The 21,265-nt window shown below is 48.1% G+C and overlaps 1 protein-coding gene across 2 annotated transcripts; it reads right to left on the bottom strand.

Annotated features, from left to right (window-relative positions):
* Positions 1–953: 953 nt before the first annotated feature.
* PM20D1 (peptidase M20 domain containing 1) lies at positions 954–20,768 on the bottom strand. 2 transcript variants are annotated; one of them, XM_061185472.1, is made up of 13 exons: positions 20,533–20,768; positions 17,872–17,958; positions 16,138–16,370; positions 15,603–15,689; positions 14,411–14,544; positions 13,991–14,110; positions 13,133–13,208; positions 12,699–12,760; positions 12,378–12,456; positions 10,319–10,390; positions 4,820–4,988; positions 2,594–2,693; positions 954–1,379 (listed from the first exon to the last, which is right to left on the bottom strand). In XM_061185472.1, exons 1-13 carry the CDS (start codon positions 20,699–20,701, stop codon positions 1,256–1,258), a joined length of 1,512 nt encoding a protein of 503 aa, XP_061041455.1. In that variant the 5' UTR covers positions 20,702–20,768; the 3' UTR covers positions 954–1,255. The 2 variants fall into 2 exon arrangements, with proteins under 2 accessions (XP_061041455.1, XP_061041456.1); XM_061185473.1 differs by lacking the exon at positions 17,872–17,958.
* Positions 20,769–21,265: the final 497 nt, after the last annotated feature.

The following is a 21,265-nucleotide window of genomic DNA, read 5'->3' as shown; positions in this document are numbered from 1 at the left end:
TGGAAGGTCCTTGTCTGGAGAGGAAAAAAAGAGGGAGTCTCTCAGGTCTCAGCTCCCTCTGTGTCTCCCTCCATGACCTTGACTCCCTTGTGATCCACAAAGCACAGCTCCTAGCCTTGAGCCAAGAAATGCTGCCTTTCAATGCCCCCCACCTGACAGCTACTGAGCAGATTCCAATATGCTCAGGCTTAGATTCCAGAGAAAAAAGACAGGAGCTCTGCAGTCCCCTAAGGGAGGGCAGCTCGCCCCTCCCCCTTCCCCACCAGCCAGAGCAGAGCCCCTCCAGGCAGTCCCCCCACCCCATGCCCTCCACGTCCCTTTGATAAGTCTGAATTAGGACATGATGCCAGCGTCCTGCTGGTCCTGGGCTCCAGAGAAAGGCTGCCCTTCTCTTGGGAGCTCAGCCCGTGGGATGTGCATGGGAAATGTTTCCACAGATTAGTGCCTCCTGGGGTGGGACAGCAGCAGCAGGTGGCAGGAACAGGGCAGGGGAGGGAGCAAAGCCCAGGGAGCCCTTGGGAGGAGCCCAAGGACAGAGGCTTTCTTCTCCAGGCTCCAGCCTCCAGAACCAGGAGGTCTGGCGTTCCTCCAAAGGCCCCTGCCTCCGTTTTACCCCCCCCAGCTGATGTGGCATAGACCATTTTATTTGACCAATTGTTGTGGCAATTATGGGAGTATCATAGTTTGACTAAGTCTTGCTCCAGGTGTAGAATAAATGGGAGAATAAGGGGAGGGATGCAGGGGCAGGAGAGGAGAGATGAAGAGCCAGCTAAACAATCCAAGAAGACGGGGCGGGGGGTGGGGGAGGAAAGGAAATTACAGCAAGAAGAAATATATATAAGCCATGGAAAAGGCAGCCCAACAAGCTGCCCTAAATTAACACTTGTAGAAGGTCAAATCTGGTTGATATTTTTCAAATCTGCATTTGTTCAGTCAGGACTGAACAAGGAGCAGTTAAATCACCAGCGTGAGACAGACAAGCCAGATACCTTCTAAGATAGGGACAAGAAGGCAGTAAATGCCGGTCAGCTGAGGGATGGAGTTGCCGGGAGGAAAGGAGAAGCCGGGTTCCTGCTGGCCTTCCCCTTCTCCCTGGCCTTGTTCTTGAGTGTTGAGTGAGTTTAGGGGTGAGCAAGGCAGGTGGGTGAGGTCATTATAATGTGACTTGGACCCAAAGTTTCATCAACACTGGCTTCCCCCTTGGGTTAGTCCTGGCCCAGCATCAGCCATCCCTAATCCAGCTGGCTCCCCGGCCTCACAGTTCGTGCAGGTGAGGAACTGGCCTTGGGTCTGCGTCAGCGTTCTGGATGAACTCGAAGATGAATTTCACCTGGGTCTCGTAGGCTTGGACTGAGATTTTCTCATTGATTCCGTGGATGCTGAGGGAAAGAGATTTGGGGGGAGAGTCCATTGCTCTAGTACAAGTGCCCCCACCCTACATCCCCTGAAGCCATTGGCCTTTGACCCTCCAGGGGTAGGAAGTGGGCAAGGTGGGAGCAGCCCTTTGTAGGAAGCGAGGTTTCATATGACATGTCTGTCATCTCTCCAGGATCCGTGTCCGTGGCGAAGAACAGTGGGGGCAGATAATAATAAACTCCTGGGGACTGCAAATCATCTCCTGCTCTGGAATCCATTTGATAATTTCTCCTCTGAGGGAAAGTTATCTTTTAATTCTAAGGCCAGAATTCCAGCTAGACTTATCTCTAAGCCAGCCACCCCCCACCCCACATTACTAGGGGCACAAGTGGATAGGGAGGGCAACTGCCCAGGGTACCTATGGGTTCTCTACTTCACCTAGAACTTCACCTCCAGATCCGATGCCCACAACCTGCCTCAACACAACGCAACACAACGCAACCACACGTGTAACCTCAAAGATGAAAGGAAATAAAGAATAGCTACCTTCCCCTACCCCCGTTAAAAAACGAACACCCCCACCCCGCCATGAAATCTGTTCTTAAGCTCATATTGAAATACTTTTGTTTTATTGGCAACTGACATGATGAGGAAATCGGAGCTGGATATGGTAAGGAGCAGAGAGGTAAATGGCAATCATCCCCCCATACCCCAGGACTAAAAATTTGCTGAAGAACCCACAAAGTAGTAATTCACATGCAGTAGTTGAAATTAGTGCGTAGGTCTCAGACTCCTACAGTGTGTTTTCTTTTAAGAATTCAAAGCACAAGCCCACCTTTGACCTCAAATGTGTCTGCATTTCACTGACTGGAAATTGAGAACTCTGGAGTCCCCCCTCTTGGGGGAGAAAATGAGATCCAGAGGGGAAGCACTCTCTCAAAGGGAGGAAGAGGTGGGATTAGTGCTCAAGGGTCCTAATTCTTCCAGGTTCTCTCCAGTCATCTGATTATCTCCATCCCTGAAAACAGTCACCAATTCCCACACATTCTGGGGAGTAGCAAGACTCTGGCGCTCAGGAAAATTGGCCAGTTGGGTTCCACAATATCTTTATTTTAGTTTGTGCAAACCCTGGGTTTCTCCCATTCTGTGGACTGTCAGGAGAATGGCGTGGGAAAGGGACAGGTCAGATGTATCTCCTCTCTCCACCAAGCTGTCCAAACCTGTTCCACTCACTCACCTGCTGAAGCTCTGAGGCTGCAGGTAGATGGGGTTGAACCGGTAGATGCCAGTGGTAAGGTTCGTATAGTGTCTGCTGTCTGTGTTGCCAATACAAGTGCCTAAAAAGGAAGAATCAAGAGGAATGGGGCTTTATGTGAGCAGCCAAGCCAAGGAAGTGGTGGCAGGTGGGCTACCTGGGAAATTGGGACCCCTGTGTCACCACAGAAGATGTCTGGCCCTTCCTTGGAAGGCTGCGGCTATGAATTTTTGTCCTTCAGGCTACCCATTCTCAAAACCTTTCTAAAACACCACTTCAGCCAGGAACATGGGGTATCTTCCCAAAGGCATTAATGAGACATCCCTTGAATGGTCCAAAGTGCCCTCTCTCCGTGATGACCATGGAGGCCAACAGCATCATTTCATACCCATAGCCAGGTTACTCTAGAAATCTAGATATCCAGAAATCTAAGTACATCTTCCTTATTGCCTGAGTTTTCTCGTATATCACCCAGGTCAGAAATAAACACTCTCTGGGGGAATTTTACTGCTATAAAATACAATCTTCTTCAAGTAGAACATAATTTCCTGTTATTCTTGTCCTTGGAAGGATGACTCTGTCTTCCTAGAGTCAAACTTCAGGTTTGGAAAGTCCCAGGATACTCTCTAGTGTCCCACCCTCCTGAAGGTAGCAGGTCACCCCATTCCCCAGTAGGAGTGTTCTTTGAAAAAAGACCCCCTGGAACATCAGTTAAAGTGTGGTGGGATGATCTGGGATGGTAATTTGTGTTTTGTTCTACTTTCCACTCCTGGTTTTAAATGGATAATCAGCCCCTTCACAATTCCTGGCTTTGGGGATTTCTGCCAGTTGATGCCTGCCTATCTTTATTCTGTAAAAGCCCAACTCTGTTGATGGGATTATGGCAGGTGTCCCAGAAAGGAGAGGGTAAGGTAGGGAGCCTTTGAGGGCCAAGAGAGGAGAATCTGGGAGTGTGCAAGCCAGGGTTCCTAGATGGTGGGGACCCAGGCCCTGCTCTGTGGCAGGAGTCCAAGCAGGTGGCAAATCTCAGAGGGTACATTCAGGGTGTGTTCTTGGGTCTAGAGTCAAAGATCTCACCCCCCAGACAGGACAGGGAATCAGAGGAAATCTGCAACCTGAAGTGACCTTATGGCCAGGACAATGGATGTCTCAGAGGCAACCACAAGGACCGATGACCACAGACTAAGGGATCCTGATGCTATGCTGTCGCATAAGGACCCCAAGGGCCTGACTCAAGGTGGTGGTGGTGGTGGTGCTTGGAGGCTTCAATAATGTCTGAGGTTGAATTTCTGAGGAGTGGGTCAGATTTAAGTTGATTAAAAAAACAAGGCTGCTCTTTTTCCCCACACCCGAGGAGCTTATGGGTGCAGAATTTCACTGTAATCTCTTTAAGGGCCCATGCCTAGCACAGGGGCAGGTCCTAAGCATTAATATTAGCTTAGAAAATGAGAGAATCCATGATTAAAGCTAGAAAAAAGGAAAGTGAACACAGGTCTTCACATTAGAGCATCTCTTCCTCACATCACAGACCACAGATTCTCAAACTGTGGTCAGTCATCATTCCAGTGTCAGAATCCCCTGGGGTATTTGTTAAAAAGGCAGATTCCAGGGTCCTCTCCAGAGCCGGTTAACCTGAATCTTTGGGAGTGGGTCCAGGTAACCTGCATTTTAATAAATTCCCTAGGTGATCCTCTTCTCCTCTTAAATTTGAGAACCACTGTCTATACAGCATAGACTTGGAAGGTACGCCAGAAGACTGGGAAAGGGGCGTAGAGGCGCTGCTACCGGGAGAGGTGAAGGGGGTTTATTCAGATGGTACAGCCAGGAGGAGTTTCTGGGCTGCGGATTTTGAGCTCTGTTGCTGAACTGCTATCCTAGAATGGATCAGAACCAGATGGGGAACCTGGCCCCCTCTGTGGCTCCTCCAGAGGAGGGGGAATCGGAGCTGATCCTCTCCCCATGCCAGACTGGCTGGCCTAGGTTAAGCAAGGACCCAGGCTTGGCTGACCTAATTTATTGTTTCTGATCCTTTCCTGTTTGCTTTTTCACTTCTACTCAGAGGGGAAAATACAGTTCCAGTCCCATCAGGAGAGGAAGCAGCCAGCTGTTTCCAGGCTGAACAGCTGGGGTGGGGGTGGGGCAGTGGATATTAGACAGGATACAGTTCCAGCCCCCCCTCCCCCCAGCCACAGCTGATGAAGTCATTACCTGGGGCAACAATGTTGACTTCCGGGAAGACAGACTGTATGGTCTGGCTGAGCAGCTGGTAGCCCAAGGCCTGATCATCAGAGGGGCTGACAGGCAGGGGGTCAAAGGCATTCAACACGTGGAACTGGATCCGGTCGTCAGCCACAATGTCCTTGGCTAGTTTTAGGACCTTGAGGGAGGAAACAAAGGGAGTTCGATTTATTAATCTGCTATCCAAGTACTGTATGAATTTAAACAGTCTTGATTTCTCTCCAGCAAGGCAGAGCCCTGGAGTTTACAGAGGAGACTCATTTTGGCACTGGGACCTCAATTTCAGCCGACTGGTTGTAGGAGATAGAAGGGCTGGTCTTCCTGGAAATCTACAGCATGGTAGATTTAGGTTAAATATTTGGGAGGTTGCCTTACAGCCACGAGGCAGGTGGGGGATTGGAAAATCAGGAAATTGGGTCCTTTCCCTTGGGTTGAGAACCATAGGCTGGGTGAAAATGTAGAAGAGACAGCACAGTGGAAATCTCAACCATCTTGAGACGGGGGGATAGATGTGATGACCTCACTTCAGCCTGGGAGAGTCTCTGACAGGTGGTGACAGGGTCATATACTTCCTTTCTTTCTTCTCTCTGGGCATCCCTGCTTCCTCTTTGCAACCAACTGCACTGGAGCCAGGAAGATGAGCTCAACAGACAAGAAGTCAGGAGTTGGGGGACTGGTATTAAAGTTTTCTCTCTGTGCCTCCTTTCCTCAGGAAGGAACCTGAGGCAGCTTCTAGAAAATTCAGTCTGAAATGACTAGAGCTGAACTCAGCAAAAGTCCTGGTCCCGGGCAGGATGTAGACTAGACCTTGAGGATCAGGTCACGTGGACCCATGTGGGAATGGACCAGGCAGCTGACTTAGGGTGGCCCCCCAAGCCCACTCAGCCACCCAGGGAAAGCCCCAGCACTAGTCTCAACCCATCTGATCAGCAGTTGTTTTAGAATGGTCTCTGCCCTAGAAAGGGGAATGTCTGTCTCATAACTGGGGGGCATTATCTCAAGAGGACCACTTTTAGGTCAGTGTCCCCTAGAAGCATGCTATGAGCTGAGTCTGGGAAGAAAATGAGGGTTCCTACTTCTGGCTTAGAAACCACCATTTAAACCAAACCAAATTCCCTGCTGTTGGATTAGGGGTAGGAGCCAACTCACTTGTCAGAGCTTATTTTCACTCTAGCACTTATGTCCCTAATACTCTGCTACAAGAATTAATATATAGTCTGGATATATTCTTGACCCACTGGAAGGTTCCTGAAGTCATCCGCAGAAGTGTCTGCTGCTCCCTGTGCCAACTTACTTAAAGGTTCCTGCCTCCAGAAATTGAAGACGGCACACAGAATGGACCACTCTCAATGAGCACAAGAGCCCAGGTTTCCCACCAGCTGTTAGGATAGGTCCTGACCCAAACACCTCATTTCTATATTTCCAGTACAAAGAACATAAAAGGCATGCAATGAATGTTGGATACACACATTTTAAAAGATGTGAACCAATAAAAATAATAATGGGAGTTGTCTCATTAAGGAGCTTGCCCAAGGTTTATCCAGTTAGTATTGCTGGGCTGGGTATCCGAACGTGGTCTGACTTCACAGGGATGATGCTTTACTGCTTCCAAAGTACCTACAAGTTGAGGTGGCGTGGAGTAGAGCCCGAAAGAGGGTGGTGTTCATTTAAGATGGATTCCTTTGTGGTATGAATTTTGAGCCAGAATTTGAAGGAAGGATACGAAACTGATGGAGAAGAGGCAAGAGGCAGTCTGAGCATGGAGAGGGGGCAGGTACAAAAACTGAGGAGTAACACCAAACTTTGTGCCACAGACAGCCACTTATTGCTGTGTGATGTTTGGCAAGCTCCTTAACCTCTGTGTCTCAGCTTGCTCACCTGTTACCAGAAGGATAATAGTAGCACCTACCTGGTAAGGTGGTTGTTACCACTACTGGAATATATGTAACGTGCTTAGGCTGGTTCCTGGCACTCAATGTAGGTTAGCTGTTATTTGCCTGTTTAGAATGGAGGGACCACCCTGGGCAATAATCAGAGGCACAAGGATGGGACTAAGAGGAGGGACTCATCAAAGGTAAGAGGGACCTCAAAGGTCACTGTAGAGCACATTGATCCCTCATTTCTCTGAGCTCTTTTCTATTTTACGCGAAGCTGTATTTTCCTCTCAAGTGAATGATAAATTCGTTGAAGGCAAGGACAATGTGTACTTAAAGTTAGTAAGGTCTTTAGAGTTAGCAAGACCAGCTTCTATCCTATTGAAAGGCTGTTCATTAGAACGTCTATGACAGGCTGTCACCAGCTTGTCCTTGAATATTTCCAGTGGTGGAAAGCTCACCGTCATGTGTTTTAATATATTCCACCTTTGAACAACCCTGTTATGAATGTCTTCCTAATAACGAACGGAGATATGGCTTCCTGTAGCATCTAACCTCCCCCCACATCTTTTTATTTATTTTTAAAATATTCTGTATAGTCCACAGGATAAAACAGTACAAGACACATCAGCAGGATTTCACCTCTGTTGAGATTAGAGGCCTGTGCTCTGGCTGCCTGAATGCTGTCCCCAGGCCTTTGCTCCTTCTTGGGTTTCAGTGTAAATGCCCCCTGAGAGAGGACTGACCACTGTATTAAAGCTGCTCACTGTTCCACTCCTACCTCACGACTGCTTTGTGACACATCATCCTATGATTTTCTTTGTGGTACCTACTTCTTCTACTTGTTCATTTATTTGATTACTTGCTTATTGCTGTCTCTACCCACTAGCACCTAAGCCCCTTTAGAATGGGAATATTGGCTTGTTCACCATTTTCCCAACTGCTTGGAAGAATGTCTAGCCCATAGTGGCCACTCAATAAACACTTGGTGAATGAATAAATGAAGGAAGAAAGGAATTTTCTGTAAAACACTCTAGATAGGTGGATATCCAGCCTCTGAGAAGCTCATTACCATCCAAGGTGCCATACTCCAAAACTCTCCTTTAAGTGGGGGCTCCCTGAAGCATCTCCCAGTGGCCTTATTTCTACTCCCTGAGGCCCATGCAGAACAAACTTTCTACATGGTAGGCTGTTACATTTCTGAAGGCTCTTGTTCCTCACAGATGGGTGCCGGAGACCTATCTACATCCACGACATGGGAGAGACCAGCTAAAGATGGAGGAAGAGGGCTCTGGGAGCCATTTATGTTTCCATCGGATCCAGCGCAAGGCTCTGCACCCTCGGCCCTCAGACCAGCAGGGAGTGTCCCTGATGCATGGAATCGGGGCACGAGGGAGAGGAATGACCGGGACAAAGAGGTGCTGTGTGCTTTCGGGATAACAGGGGCTTTGCATTCCTCCCTGGGGCAGGTGAGCAGGATGGGCCTGAGGATTCCGGAGATTTCACGAGATAGGCTAGGAAGGAAGGCCACTGTGGCAGGGGACTGGAGAGGAGGGAAGAGTGCCAGAACCTGGGGAGATGAAAGCCCCAGCTGGTGGAAAACAGCCCGTGGAAAGGGCATGGAGTTGGAATGAGGATGGAAAAAAACTGGTGGAAAGAAGCTCAGTTAGGGGAATTCAGTGATTTCCTGGTCCCATGAGTCCCCAGGGAGAGGACAAAGGTTGGCACTGGATGAAAAGCAGCAGAGCCCAGGGCTTACACTGTCCCAGCTCCCTGCCAATGCTGGGTGACTCTGGGCAGGCTGTCAACTCATCCCCCCAACCCCTGCAATGAGGGGTGTGCCTCCCACCCTGTGTGAGGACACACAACATCCTCCATAGGGAAGGCCCCAGGGACAAAGGACCACAGAAGGCTAAATGTGGCGGACCCTCGATGACCTGACCCTTACCTTGCTTAATCCTGGAACATATTATTCATCTGACAGTTGTTAGGTTGCCTTTTTTGATCCTTTTCAGAAGGATCAGATTTACCTTCTAAATACTTTTTAGCTCAACCTGATGTTTAAATAAGCTAGCCTTTCCTACAGATGTCAAACATTCTGTGTATTTATTGCACCCTTTAGCTTTCAGTTCAAATATCACATCCTTAGGGAAGCCTTGCCTGACCCCACAGACAAGGTCTGGTTCCTTGTTATATTCCGTGATAGCACCTGGCCCTCTTTCCTCATAGCACTCATCACGGTTTGCAATTATATATTCATTTTTTTAATTTTAAAATTGATGTTCATAGCAGAACATTGCAAGGCGCTATCCGCAACCCTCTTCTCTCCAAACTTCACACACCCTTCCCATGGGATTTTATTGGCTGTTGAGGTTTCAATTAATAATACTCCAGCCTCTATCTCTAGTTCATTCTTTCTCTAGATCTGAGGTATTTATACTTGCCTATTAATATATTAGAAGCTTCTCAAATTTCTAAACCCTTATATTTCTCTGTGAACTTGCTCTTCTTCCTGAATTCCCAATCTTGGTTAAAGGTATCAGCACCTGGCCAACTACCCAGGTTTAAAACCGTGGGGCCGTCCTGCCTTTCACTCACCCCACGTCCATTACACACAGCATCCTGCTGAACCCAACTCTCACACCCACCTCTGGTGGGTACCTTCTTCACCCCATGACCACAGCCTTAGTTCAAACCTCTATACCCACTGCCTGAGATGTTGCAACAGCTTAACTGTTTCTTCTTACTCCAGGGCTTCCTCAGCATCACCGCTAGCACTGTCTCCCTAAAAGAGAATCTGAGTCTATTACAGCCCTATTTGAAGACCTCTAACAGTTCCCTTTTGTCCGCAGATTAGAGTCCAAACTCCTCGGCATGGCATACAAGGCCTTGATCCTCAAACTATAGCTCCATTTTCATCTTCCATTACTTCTCCCCCAAGTTATCCAACTCTTTAGACTTTATTTTAGCTGTACTCTGAATGTCTTACTTCTAGCAGAGTCCTATTTGTCTTTAAGTCCCAGTTCAAATTTCTAGTGATCACAAAAGACTTTCTTGATCCTCAGAGGTAGCACCAGCCCCATTCTTTGCACTGGTCCTGTGGTAATTTGTTCATCCCTATTTGTTATAATCCTAGTATAGTGTAGTGGCTAAAAGCACAGACTCCGGAACTAGTGCTGGATGTATAATCCTGGGCATGTTTTTTACCTCCTCTGTTGATCTGTGCCTCTGTTTTCCCTGTTAAATGAGGATAATACATTTCCTACTTCATAGAGTGGTTGTAGGGATTAAATGAGTATGTGTCTACCTGAGAACAGTGCCAAGAGCACAGAAAGTTCACTGTCTGTGTTTGCTACTATTGTTATCATTTCCTATTTGTCACTTATTATTATCATTCATCTCCCACCCCTAGACTCCAAGCTCCCCCAAGCCAGAGATCTCCTATCCCAGCCAAGCACCTGGCACATAGGAAGCCTTTGAAAAATCGTTGAACAAATGAGAGCCTGGGCCAGCCCTGGGATTGCAGCTCTACCCGAGTCCCGACAGACACATCTCACTGATGCTGACTCAGTTGTCAGGAACACATGGTACATACCTCCTGGACTGTCTGTGCAGGGTGAATTCGGAAGTTGATGGTGGCCTGGGCCACAGGGGGGATGACATTCACCTAGAGAGAGAACCACAAATCCTGGCTGAGCCGACCTCAAGTCCCCCACACCTGACCCCTGCCCAGGAAGTGCCAACTACCACCTGCAGGGGGAGAGGAAGCTGATTTGATTGAAAAATCCAAGGCTTAAGTTTTTCAGTCAGCCCCTGTCTTTTCTGGGCCCTTGACATGTGTTCAACGCTAGAGGTGTGTCTCTGCTTCAGGCCAGACTTTCATGCTTCTTGGTCTTGGAGGGGGTCACAGAGAGATGCTCAGAGCAAGACTGCTTTCTCTGGGACTGCACGGACACCTCTGCTTTGGCCCCATGCAGTGCCACTGGCAGTCTTCTGTGTGTGCTCTTTCCCAGGGCACCCAGGACATTTCTGCAGCAGTCAGCGTTAGTCCTTACTCAGGATAGGGCACCCAGAGCATCTGAGGCCCCATCATGGCCCTGAGGGGGGTGATCATGATAATGGTGGTGGCAATGGTGATGGTGATTTCCCACATCCAATTGCAAAATTTGACTCTGTTCTCTGTTTGACCAGGAAAAACCCAAGACTAATTGGAGAAGAGAGTTAAGCTACGGAGGGAATTTTTCCCAAGAGGCTGTGAGAGAAGAGATTCCCCAATTGCGTTATCTTTCTTTGAACTGGTATGGTGCAAAAAAGCACCAGACTAGGGACAGGAGAACTGGCTGTTATAAATTAGCCATGTGATTTTGAATAATGACAACCTCTTTGTGCCTCTGTCTTTCAACTGGCAATTGGAGCAATAATCCTCTGTTAGGAGGACCAAATGGAATAACAAATGTGAAAGTATTCTGGACAGATAAAAACACCATTCAAATGCAAGGACACAATACTATTATTTTGGTGAACTCTCTAGGCAGCTGGTGAAGCCAGCTCGGGCCTGGCTGACACGCCAGACACTCCAGTCAGTTACGTCGGGAGTGAATTCTGAGGCACCATTCACTTACACTCAACCCGGGCTGCACAGTACCAGGGCTCCACAAGGCCACACTGTATTCTAGGTGAATGGTGTTCCTTGAAGTTGTGCTGGTGGTACTGGTAGAAACTGGAATGGTCTAACTCCTTTCCAGATTTCAGAAAGGCCTCAGCCCAGGCGAGATAGCGTGGCTAGTTCAAACAGACAAGCCCCTTACTGGCTGGTCCAACTGGAAGTAGACCAATTTGCTGAAAAGTAGTTCTTGGAAAAAAAATTATCAAAGTATTGGTTCACCTGAAACTTATTTCTATAAAATGTAAACCTCGGGAGTTCCCTGGTGGTCCAGTGGTTAGGACTCCACGCTCTCACTGCTGAGGGACGGGGTTTGATCCCTGGTCGGGGAATTAGGATCCCACAAGCTTCGCTGCGTGGCCAAAAAAAAAGTAAACCTCATAGAATTTACGTTTGCAAAGGCCACCCAATATTTACTGTATTTTGGGGAATGACAGTGTATGTATTTTAAGTGTTATGTATATCACAAATGTTATAGATTTTTAAAATGGCAGGTGAGTTTCTCTCATTCAATTCAGGGTAACACTAGGGGAAAATATATTCATCATTCATTAAATCTGTGAGGTGAATAAATCTTTCAAAATATGAGGAAGAATAACAAAAACGTGGTAGGGAGGTTGGGAATCTTTAGCCTACGTGACCAAAATGCTAAATTAATATATTACATGTTGAATGAGTATAGGTCACAAGAATTAACTCCCAAATAATGCCTCTTCACACCAGTGTAATGGTTGTTTTTTTGAAGGGGTACAGACCCAGAGAACCTGAGGGGGGCCCCTGAAATGCACATATATGAAACTTGGCCAGCAATTTCACGGAGTTTATAGACGTCAGCTAGAACCCTTGCTCCTGAGGCTTACCCATCTGATGACACAGGACAGTTCAGCACTGGGCCTTCCTACTATTCAAATTGTAACCAGAGAAGGAAGGAGAAGCCAGGAGATAAAGCCAAGGGATGGAGGGGTGTGTGGGAGGAACCAGGTGGTGTTACCTTGACGCCTGCATTGAACATGGTGAGTGCCGTGGTGGTCCTGACCAGCGCATTGGTTATGTAATTCCTCTCCATCAACCTAAAGCAGAAGGACTAAGGTAAGACATTGTACAATGGAAAGAAAGAATGGGTTGTTGGATTACCCCCTTTCCCGAACCTTGGAGATCTTTAAGACAAGGAGGGATGTCCTATGTGCGAATTAGATGTAGTGTCTGGTGGCTGAGGGATGGTTAGCCAGGCCCAGTTAAGCCAAAGAGAGGGGACTGGGCAGTGGGTAGGTTTGGGGTGGGGGATATGAGGGACAGAAAGATAAAACTTTACCTGCTTACAAGGGGCTGAAATAGCCACAGGTTGCTCAAGACTATGTTGGCAGGGAAGGGAAACTGAAAGGGAAAGCAGCAGGTCAGCAGGATTTCAGAGGGGTCAGCATAACAGGCTCACTGTTCTGGGGCCTGGGTCTCTCCCTACTTTAGATCTGCCTTGAGGGCACTTGGCAGTAGCCTCAAGGATGAGTGGGAACCAGCTCCCTCAGGGTGCCCGGTGTTAGGTCTCAGGTTCTCAGCCTGAGCACCAACAGCCCCAAAGAACAAGCTGGATCCTTGCATCTTGGGCTCAGCCACAGGCTGGGAACAGGTGAGAATGGGCAGAGCACTGGTCAGCAGTAGGGCTCCTTTATTACTCGAAAGGCAACTTCTCCGCCACCCTTTCTTCCTCTTCCACAGCTGACAAGGGGTCTGCGAGACTCCTTCTCACACCTCATTTGCCAGCTGCTGCAATGCCATCTTCAACGGCCCGCCTCCAAACATGTTCGGCATTGGTGTCTGCTCCAGTCTGGAAGAGAAATGGAGCTCTCAAGACTCACCCAACTCAGTCTAAGACCAGCAGTCTGAAGAGAAGGAGAGAGATAGGATGTTTCAACAGGCCTGGCCAGGAGGTCTCCCACTCACCTCCCCATCACCTCCACCAATCCAACCGTCCCAAGATCTCAAAGCACAAGTGGGGCTACCTCTGCTCCACCAGCAGGAGGTGTCCCTGTCTACCAAGCCCAAGGTAGGCACCCCCAGTCTCATTGCACCTACCACACCGCAGCAAAATTGTCAGTCTCTTCTGCTAACTGTTGAGTTCCTAGAGGAAAGGGACTGTCTGTATGCCCATCACTGGGCACAAAGTCTTGAACATGGTAGATAGTTAAATATTTAACTGAATGAATATAATTCTTCTTCCTACTCTGCAAGAAAACTGGCCAGAGGTAAGCTCTGCTGTTACAGACCCTGCTGTCCTCACCCACAGCCAGCAGTCTTTATTTACCTTAGTTATCTTGCCAGGGCAGGTGGAGAATTTAGACAGTTCTTTTCCAGCTTGTGAGCTCTAACTTCAGGCCTGGACTTTGGACTATTCCAGCTACCTAACCTAGCTTTTGTCTGCTGGCCCTTACTTGCCATAATGGATAGATCCTCTTCTGACATCTAACCCACTGTCCTTCCTGCAGCCCCCATGGCGGCTTCTCAGCCCAGCTTCAGGACAAGAAGCTTAGCTTCCTCAAACTCAAAGTGGGAAAGTGCCAGGTCTTCCAGCCTGAGTCTGGCAAGGGAGCAGGGCCAGGAATTGCTTACCGGCTGACAGCAGCTGCAAGGATGCCAATGCTTGTTTCCTTTGGAGGAGCTGAAGAATGGCCTGGAGTCATGTTTACTTGCAGCATGAGGTTAATTGCACCCTTCTCGGAGACTGAAACCCTGTAGGAGAGGGTCAGAGAGGGCCCTCCTGACCTCCTCCCACCCTGAATGATCCCATAGGCCCCAGGCCCATCTGTGCAGTGTCTGGTGGGCCAGGAGGCCAGCTTCATGCTGTTTAACAAAATTTACTCTAGAGGAGGAAGGGAAAGGGAAGCCCAGACCTGGTCGAAGATCGGGGTGATTAAAGCAAGAGGAGTAAAATAAAGAGTTGTTTCAGCATGGCCTAGAGACACCAGGCTGAGGTCAACTCTAATGGGGTGAGAACGCCTTCCAAGCTGGGGGCTGGGGTGCTTTACTCACATGGCAAAGGGCTTCTGGAGGTTGGGAATGAAACCATCCAAGATGAAGCTCCCCTCATCCACAATGAAGGCTAGCTGGATGCCCCTTGCCTGTAGCAGGGCTGAGATCTTCTGAGCCCCATTTACCCCTGATACCTGCAGACATTGAACCCAGAACCACAGTCCTTCTCAGCCAGACCTCCAGAGGTAGCTCACAGAGACCCATCCAGCATAGCTGGGGGCTCCAGAGCCTCCCCACCCAGGCTCCTTCCTCGGGGGCAGGGCCCTCAACAATCCTGCCTCACAGAATCCTGCAGTGTCAGATGTGGAAGGGCCCAACGCCCCTCATTTCACAAGTGAAGAAACTGGGACCCAGAGTGTGAAGTGATTTGCCCAGGGTCAAAGTAAGTGGCATCACTGGAAATAAAACACATTCATTGATCTCCCTGTTATTTCTCTTCCCATCACACCAGTCCTTCTCTAGGTGTAGTTGATGGATTACGTGCCTGCCTCAGGTATTACCAGGGAGTTTGTTAAAAATTCAGATCTATGCATATCACTAAGTGAAAGAAGCCAATCTGAAAAGACTATATACTGTATAATTCCAACTATATAACATTCTAGAAAAGACAAAATTATAGAGACAGTAAAAAGATCAGTGGTTGCCAGGGTTTGGGGGAAGGAGAGAGGGATGAATTGGCAGAACACAGAGGCTTCTTAGGGCAGTGAAGATATGTATGACACCATAATGATACCATATATGTTATTATACATTTGTCCAAACCCATAGAATGTACAACACCAAGAGTGAACCCTAATGTAAACTATAGCTTTGGGTGATTATGATGTGTAGGTTCATCATTTGTAACTAATGTACCACTCTGGTGGGGGATGTTGATATTGGCGGAGGCTGTGCATTCGTGCGAATAAGGGAAACCTCTGAATCTTCTCATTTCTGCTGTGAACCTAAAACTGCTCTTAAGAAAAAAAGTCTTTAAAAAACAACAAATTCGGATCTATGGCACAGAGCCCAGGCATCTGCATTTTGGTCAAAGTCCTTAGATATTTCTGGCGACAGATAAACAGAGAAGTTGGCAAATTACCACGCCATATCCTGGAGACAGCGCAGCCGGGGAGCAAACCAGACCAGGGTGAAGCATACTCCCTCCCCCAATAGGGGACCCAGAGATAGGTATAGGATGAGGGGGTTCTACCTCCTCATCATGGCCCAGAGCAATGAAGAAAGATCTTCGGGGGATGTAGTTTCTGATCAGCAGAAGCTCCAAGGCCTGCAGGATTGCCTGGGGGACAGAAGGACAATGGAAGCGGAGAAAGGCTTATTCTCTAAGGTGTGGCACCAACGGGCATCAGAGACATTTGGCTGCTGGCAATAGGGCTGATGGGACTAGGATGTGATCGACTCTCTTTGGAGAGAACAAATTAAAATGGTCCCAGGGGATGGGATGTAGGGAAGCAGAGCTCTGCATGAAACTTTTACCACCTGGAGAAAAGCGTAAATTTATCAGTGTCAGAGCTGAAAGGGTACCTGGGGATCATCTACTCTAATCATTATTTCACACTTGAGAAATCGGGGCCCAGGGAAGTGACAAACTGATGACTGGAACCGAGGTATCCTGAAGCCAAGGTTCTTTCTACCATAGCCTCCTGCCTCCCAGGGGTTAGCCAAGCACCCCCCTCCTGGGTTAATCTTTAGGACTCCAAGGCAGAGGGAACACAGCGTTTCAAGACCATAAGAGAGTTCTTGTTGTCCAGCGTGCCTCGACCATAGATGAAGCCATCACTCTCCAACCCAGAGAATGGGGGCACGTCCCAGCCTTCATCAGGGGCAGGCACCACATCAATGTGAGCGAGAAGCATGTAGGGCTGCAGGCTGGGGTCCGAGCCTTGGACAGTGAACAGGTGGCTGTACTCTCCCACAGCTTCATGCCGGATAAAGCTGGTTTTGAACACAGTAGGAAAGACTAGAAGCAAAGAGATGAAAAGCAATGAGAGAAAGTTGCCTTTGGTTTTCCTACCATTTGATTCTCCCTGCTTTTTTTTTTTTTCCTTTAAAACATGCAGCCTCCTTTAGGAAGCCTTCTGGTACAAAGCCAGTCTGATTCCTGATTTGCCCAATCTCTGAAATACCTCTTCTCTATATTATAATGTGCTATTACTGTGTAATAACCTGCATATCAAGACCCCACCATTATGACAGATAAGAGCTCAAGATCTGGCTTGGTCTGACCTCTAATGTTGCCACAAATACACGTTACAGGATGACAGAGACGAAGACTATGTTAAATTTTAAATATAATAGGCCCCAGTATCCAAATTACTTGGAACCAAACATGACCACTATATATATACTAAAAAATCAGAGATATTTTTCTTTTACAAAACGATACTTTTAATGTTTGTGTTATATGGAGATAAAAGATTATTCTGTCTAGCATATGGCCACAATTTTGTGTGCAGGTGTGGGTGTTCCCAGGGTCAACTATTCCGGTTACAGATAAGTATTAACACAGGTGGCCTTAGAAACATGGGAGAAAGAACTTTGATCTCCCACTGGGCTGTGTTGGAAGAATCCATATATACCTCTGTGGATACCTAAAAACAAACAAACAAACAAACAAACAAAAAAAAATGAAGAATATGCTTTTTTCTTGTCAGCCAGCTTATCTAGTCAACTGTTACTGTACATTTCTTTCCTGATTTTTATCTCCTATTTAGTGAAGACTTTCAGCCTGTTGGATTGATTCCAGATCCACCCGTCCCCAGAGTGTTAGAGAGGGGGCTACTTGCAGTGCCTTTGCCAGCCCCTCCCACCTGGGACTTGAGGGGGGCTGTTTTTTATTTGATTTAGGAAAGTGGCCTCACTACTTTCCATGAGCTTTTTCTATGGGGAGGGGGAGCTCCAAGTCTCCTTTTTTCCGTTGACCCATATTTCTTTAGCTCATGGGCAGTGGGGTAGGGGGAGAGGACCGATGTGATAGTTCAAAGCTGTTGACTGCCTAGAAGCTCAGAAATGTGTTAGTAATGAATCTAGAGTAGGGCTTGGGTAGGTGGAATGTGCCCATGTGTGGGCTGTAGGTATGTGTATGGAGGTAGGGGTGGGAGGAGCATGGAGCTTAGATCTGGAAACTATGGGAGAAGGAATTCCTAGTCCTACCTTTTGATTAGATTATATTTATTGACTGACATATTTAGGGCAAAGATTGGGAGAGTTCAAACTCCAACCCAACAGCTATGTGCCTTGGTTCTTCAAAGGGCAAATCTATAGTCTCTACTCTGTGTCCACTCTAACTCCTGGACTCTCCCTTCTATCGCTCCCCACTATGTACAAACTTTGGTCAAAAGAGGCCCATACAAATTAGGTTGCCCTTGGTCAGTCACAAATTAAACTTCTTTATCACTTTGTAAAAGCACTGTGTCTCCAGCGCTACCTCTCCTACCCCTTTTGCACAGTTTGTGGCTGACCTTTATGAATGTATTCTCCAAACTCAGCCAGGGCTGTCGTGTTGAGCTCCTCGGGGCTGAAAGACACTGTTGGAATCTGGATGGCACCTATCAGAGTCAGAGATGGAAGATGATAACAACCATTGACTTTTCCACAGCCCTCTGTACATAAAAAGTTCTCTTGCATTCATTATCTTATTGTGGAGGGCAAAACAATCCTTTGAGGTAGGCACTGTTGTTTTCCCTTATTCGAAACTGAGGAAACAAGCTTACAGGCATTAGGTGAGCTGCTCAAGATTGTCCAGAAACAAGCAGTAGAACTGGGATTTAAACTCAAGTTCTTTGAATTTATTTAGGCTACTATGGTTCTTAAAGGAAAATAAAGTCCAAGATGGGATGGGGTGGGGGAGGTCAGACAGGAGTAGATTTTATATCCTGACCCTAAGTGGGAAGCTGCTATAAATTGCTTCTAAGGTCTCACTCTGCCTCTGAAGCCACCATCCCTTCAATGAATCTAAGGAGCCCGCTGTCCTGGGTCCCTACAAGAATGAAGCTTTGTGTGCTTTTCTGTACAGAGAGTAGGCTTATTCCTCATAGACCGGCTCATCCAGAGTCTCACTGTTCTCTCAGCCAAGGCCAGCTTTTTGGGCACATGATGCCTGGGAAGGGGTGGATTTAGAAGCTCCCAAACAAGCTCTTCAGTCATAAACAATCTCATCCACTCTACCCGGAAGTCTCAGTTGCTGAATTGCCACTAGGTTGATCCCTTGGTGAAGGCTTTACATTCTTAAAGAGTTCCACTATTAAATGCAAACAGCGGGCGTTGGGGGGGAGGAGGGGCGCAGAAACACATGGATCATGAAATTGTTTGATTAGACGGCTGTCCGAAAACACTGGGAACAAATGCACCCAGGGCAGCTTGATGTCAAGGGAGGGCCTCTGACTTCTGTACTCAGTTTTGCTAAGAATCAACCCTGCGTCATAGCCTACCACATAGGTGGGGAAGCCAAAGTTCAAAAAGACTAAACAAACTGCCTGCATGAGATTGAGAGGCAGACTCAAGATCTGAACGCAGGTGTTTTGTCCCCTGCTCAGCGTTCTAAGCCATGTTGCTATGAGGCCCCTTTTTTAGGTTCTAATCTAGCTTTTGCTTTCTTTTGTGCAGGGAGACTCTGGTGAGCTGCTGCCCAATGCCCTTCAGAGAACTATTTATACTATGATGCTTTGGGAAAGCCCTGCTCTGCCTCCCAGGCCTATCGCTCCAGCACAAACACAATTTATATTTAACACCGAGGGTTAGCTTTTGCATCTGCCGGCACATGTTTATGTAGGCAGTTTCTTTTAATCCATTACTTAATGGAAGGGAAAAGACTGGCGTTAAGCCCAATAGTGAGGAAGGATCTCATTATACCACAGGATCTAGCACTCAACAGAAACTTTCTTCTTTTCTCCTGGAAAACGCAGATTGGGAAGGTAAATAAATTTTTAGCCTTGGTTTGCGGTCTAGGGGAGAGATGTCCTTCAGGAGAAGAAATTAGGAATATCTCACACCCCGGCAACACTCCCACACCTCTTTTTGGAGCCATCTAGAAACTACAGGCACTAGATGTTGTCACCCAGTGCTTACTCCGAGGTGCGGGGTGCTGGGGAAGATCATTTAACTGACCTAAACTTCAATTTCCCTCATCTGTAGATAAGATTCAGATCATTTAGTCTTAAGTGATTTAACAAGTGAAAACTCTCAAAGGTTAAAAGCTGTTGTATTTTTTTTTTTTTTACTCATTACACATTTATTGTACATTTTCACAATCTGGATTTGCCACAGAATTGGGGGCATGGGGTGAGGGAAGGGGGGCAGGGGATACTGGGATAATATGGGGTGTCTAGAACACAGCACCCTCACCCCCACCATCTCTCCCTACCCTTTCACACCACAGCTTAGATCTCCCTGCTCCCCCTCCACACAGAAACCTCGAGTGTGGGGAAGAGTTCTGGGGGTCCCCTCCAGTGTCAGGTTAAGGGACTGCACCCTCAGACCCCTAAAATTGTGCCATTTAAAAAGACATTAGACCCTTCCTTTATCACTTCACCTAAGGAGGAGACCTGGAGAGGGGCAAGAATCCCCATCTTCCAGCAAGTCTACATTGGCAGTGACCAGTACCCCCAGCCTGAATTCAAGGGGGCAGTCAGAGGAGCTGGGCAGTGATGGGGCAACACCCCTCAAATGAGGGAGGAGGGTATTCAGTCCAACCTCCAGCAGGGGTGGGGCCAGAGATTTCAGGCAGGAATTGGGGGGATTCTTTGCCCTGCGCCGTCCTCCCCAAGGCAGTGATGACCCCCGACACACTGGCAGCCACCTCTTCCAAAAGATATCAGATTGTGGCCAACCCCCATGCTCCAGGCAAGCGGAGGTGGGGGTGGGGTAGGGTGGATAAGGGCAAAGTTGAAGCTTCCAGGGTAGGCAGGGAACGCTGGAGTCCCCAGAAGCCAGGTCTAGGAGAAGAATGGGCTCCCCAAGCCGGGCACGAGGTGCCGTGAATGGGGCCAGGGCTCGGCGGTGGGGTGTTGCGGAGCTCGAGCTCGAGTAGCCGACCTCTGTGGCAGGAGAAGGGAGTCGCGGGTTGGCCCGAGGAGACAGCGACCTATATATGAGAATAAGTGGTGAAGGGGACCCAGGTTCACCTTTCAGAGCCTCCTTCATTGCGACGCGCTCCTCTTGGCTGAACTGAGAAGGGATTCGCGGCGCCCTCCGATGCTCCTTGCCCCGCAGGCCCTTCGATCTGGAGACGGTGGCGATACCTAGCAGCAGCACAGCCGCCAGGGCCAGCAGGCAAACGTACGGCCGAGCCATGTGTCTCTCAATGCCTCGCTGCCAGTCGGCGGGCTGGAGTTTGGACCTAAACAGCCAGCCCGCGATCTTCGCCCTGTCACTGCTCTAATTCCCGCAACTGCCTTAGTCCCACCCCATTCCCAGGGCTGGCCAATCATCCCTTGCCTGGAGATGCAGGACAACCAATCCACGGGACGGCCCCGCCCCAGGCCCGCAAGGCCTTTTGGGGGTTGTGGTTTCTCGCCCTGTAGCTCGCAGCGGCAGAGCAGAGATGAAGTAGGGTTCCAGGCAAATTAGTGCAAGGTCTTGCCTGCACTTGCTCTTCTGCTTTGAGATACTCGTCAATCCCTTTCTAGATGACAACAGACCAAATAAAAGGGGGAAAAGGCAAATAAATGAACAAAGTTTATCAGACCTTTATCTACTTCTCACTTCCTCTGAAGCTTAGGGCTTGACTACCATTCCCTTAGATTCCAATGAGGAAGCTCTGCAACCCCTGGCTTGATTTCATTTGAATTGGAACAATATTGCTCTGTCTATAGACATTGTTTTGAAGTATATTAGATGAGAGTGTTTGCTTCTGTT

Source organism: Eubalaena glacialis, chromosome 3 (assembly GCF_028564815.1).
Source record: "Eubalaena glacialis isolate mEubGla1 chromosome 3, mEubGla1.1.hap2.+ XY, whole genome shotgun sequence".
In the NCBI taxonomy this organism is placed as follows: Eukaryota; Metazoa; Chordata; class Mammalia; order Artiodactyla; family Balaenidae; genus Eubalaena; species Eubalaena glacialis.
Note: the sequence above shows the minus strand (reverse complement) of the source record. Positions and strands in the feature narration are given on the sequence as shown.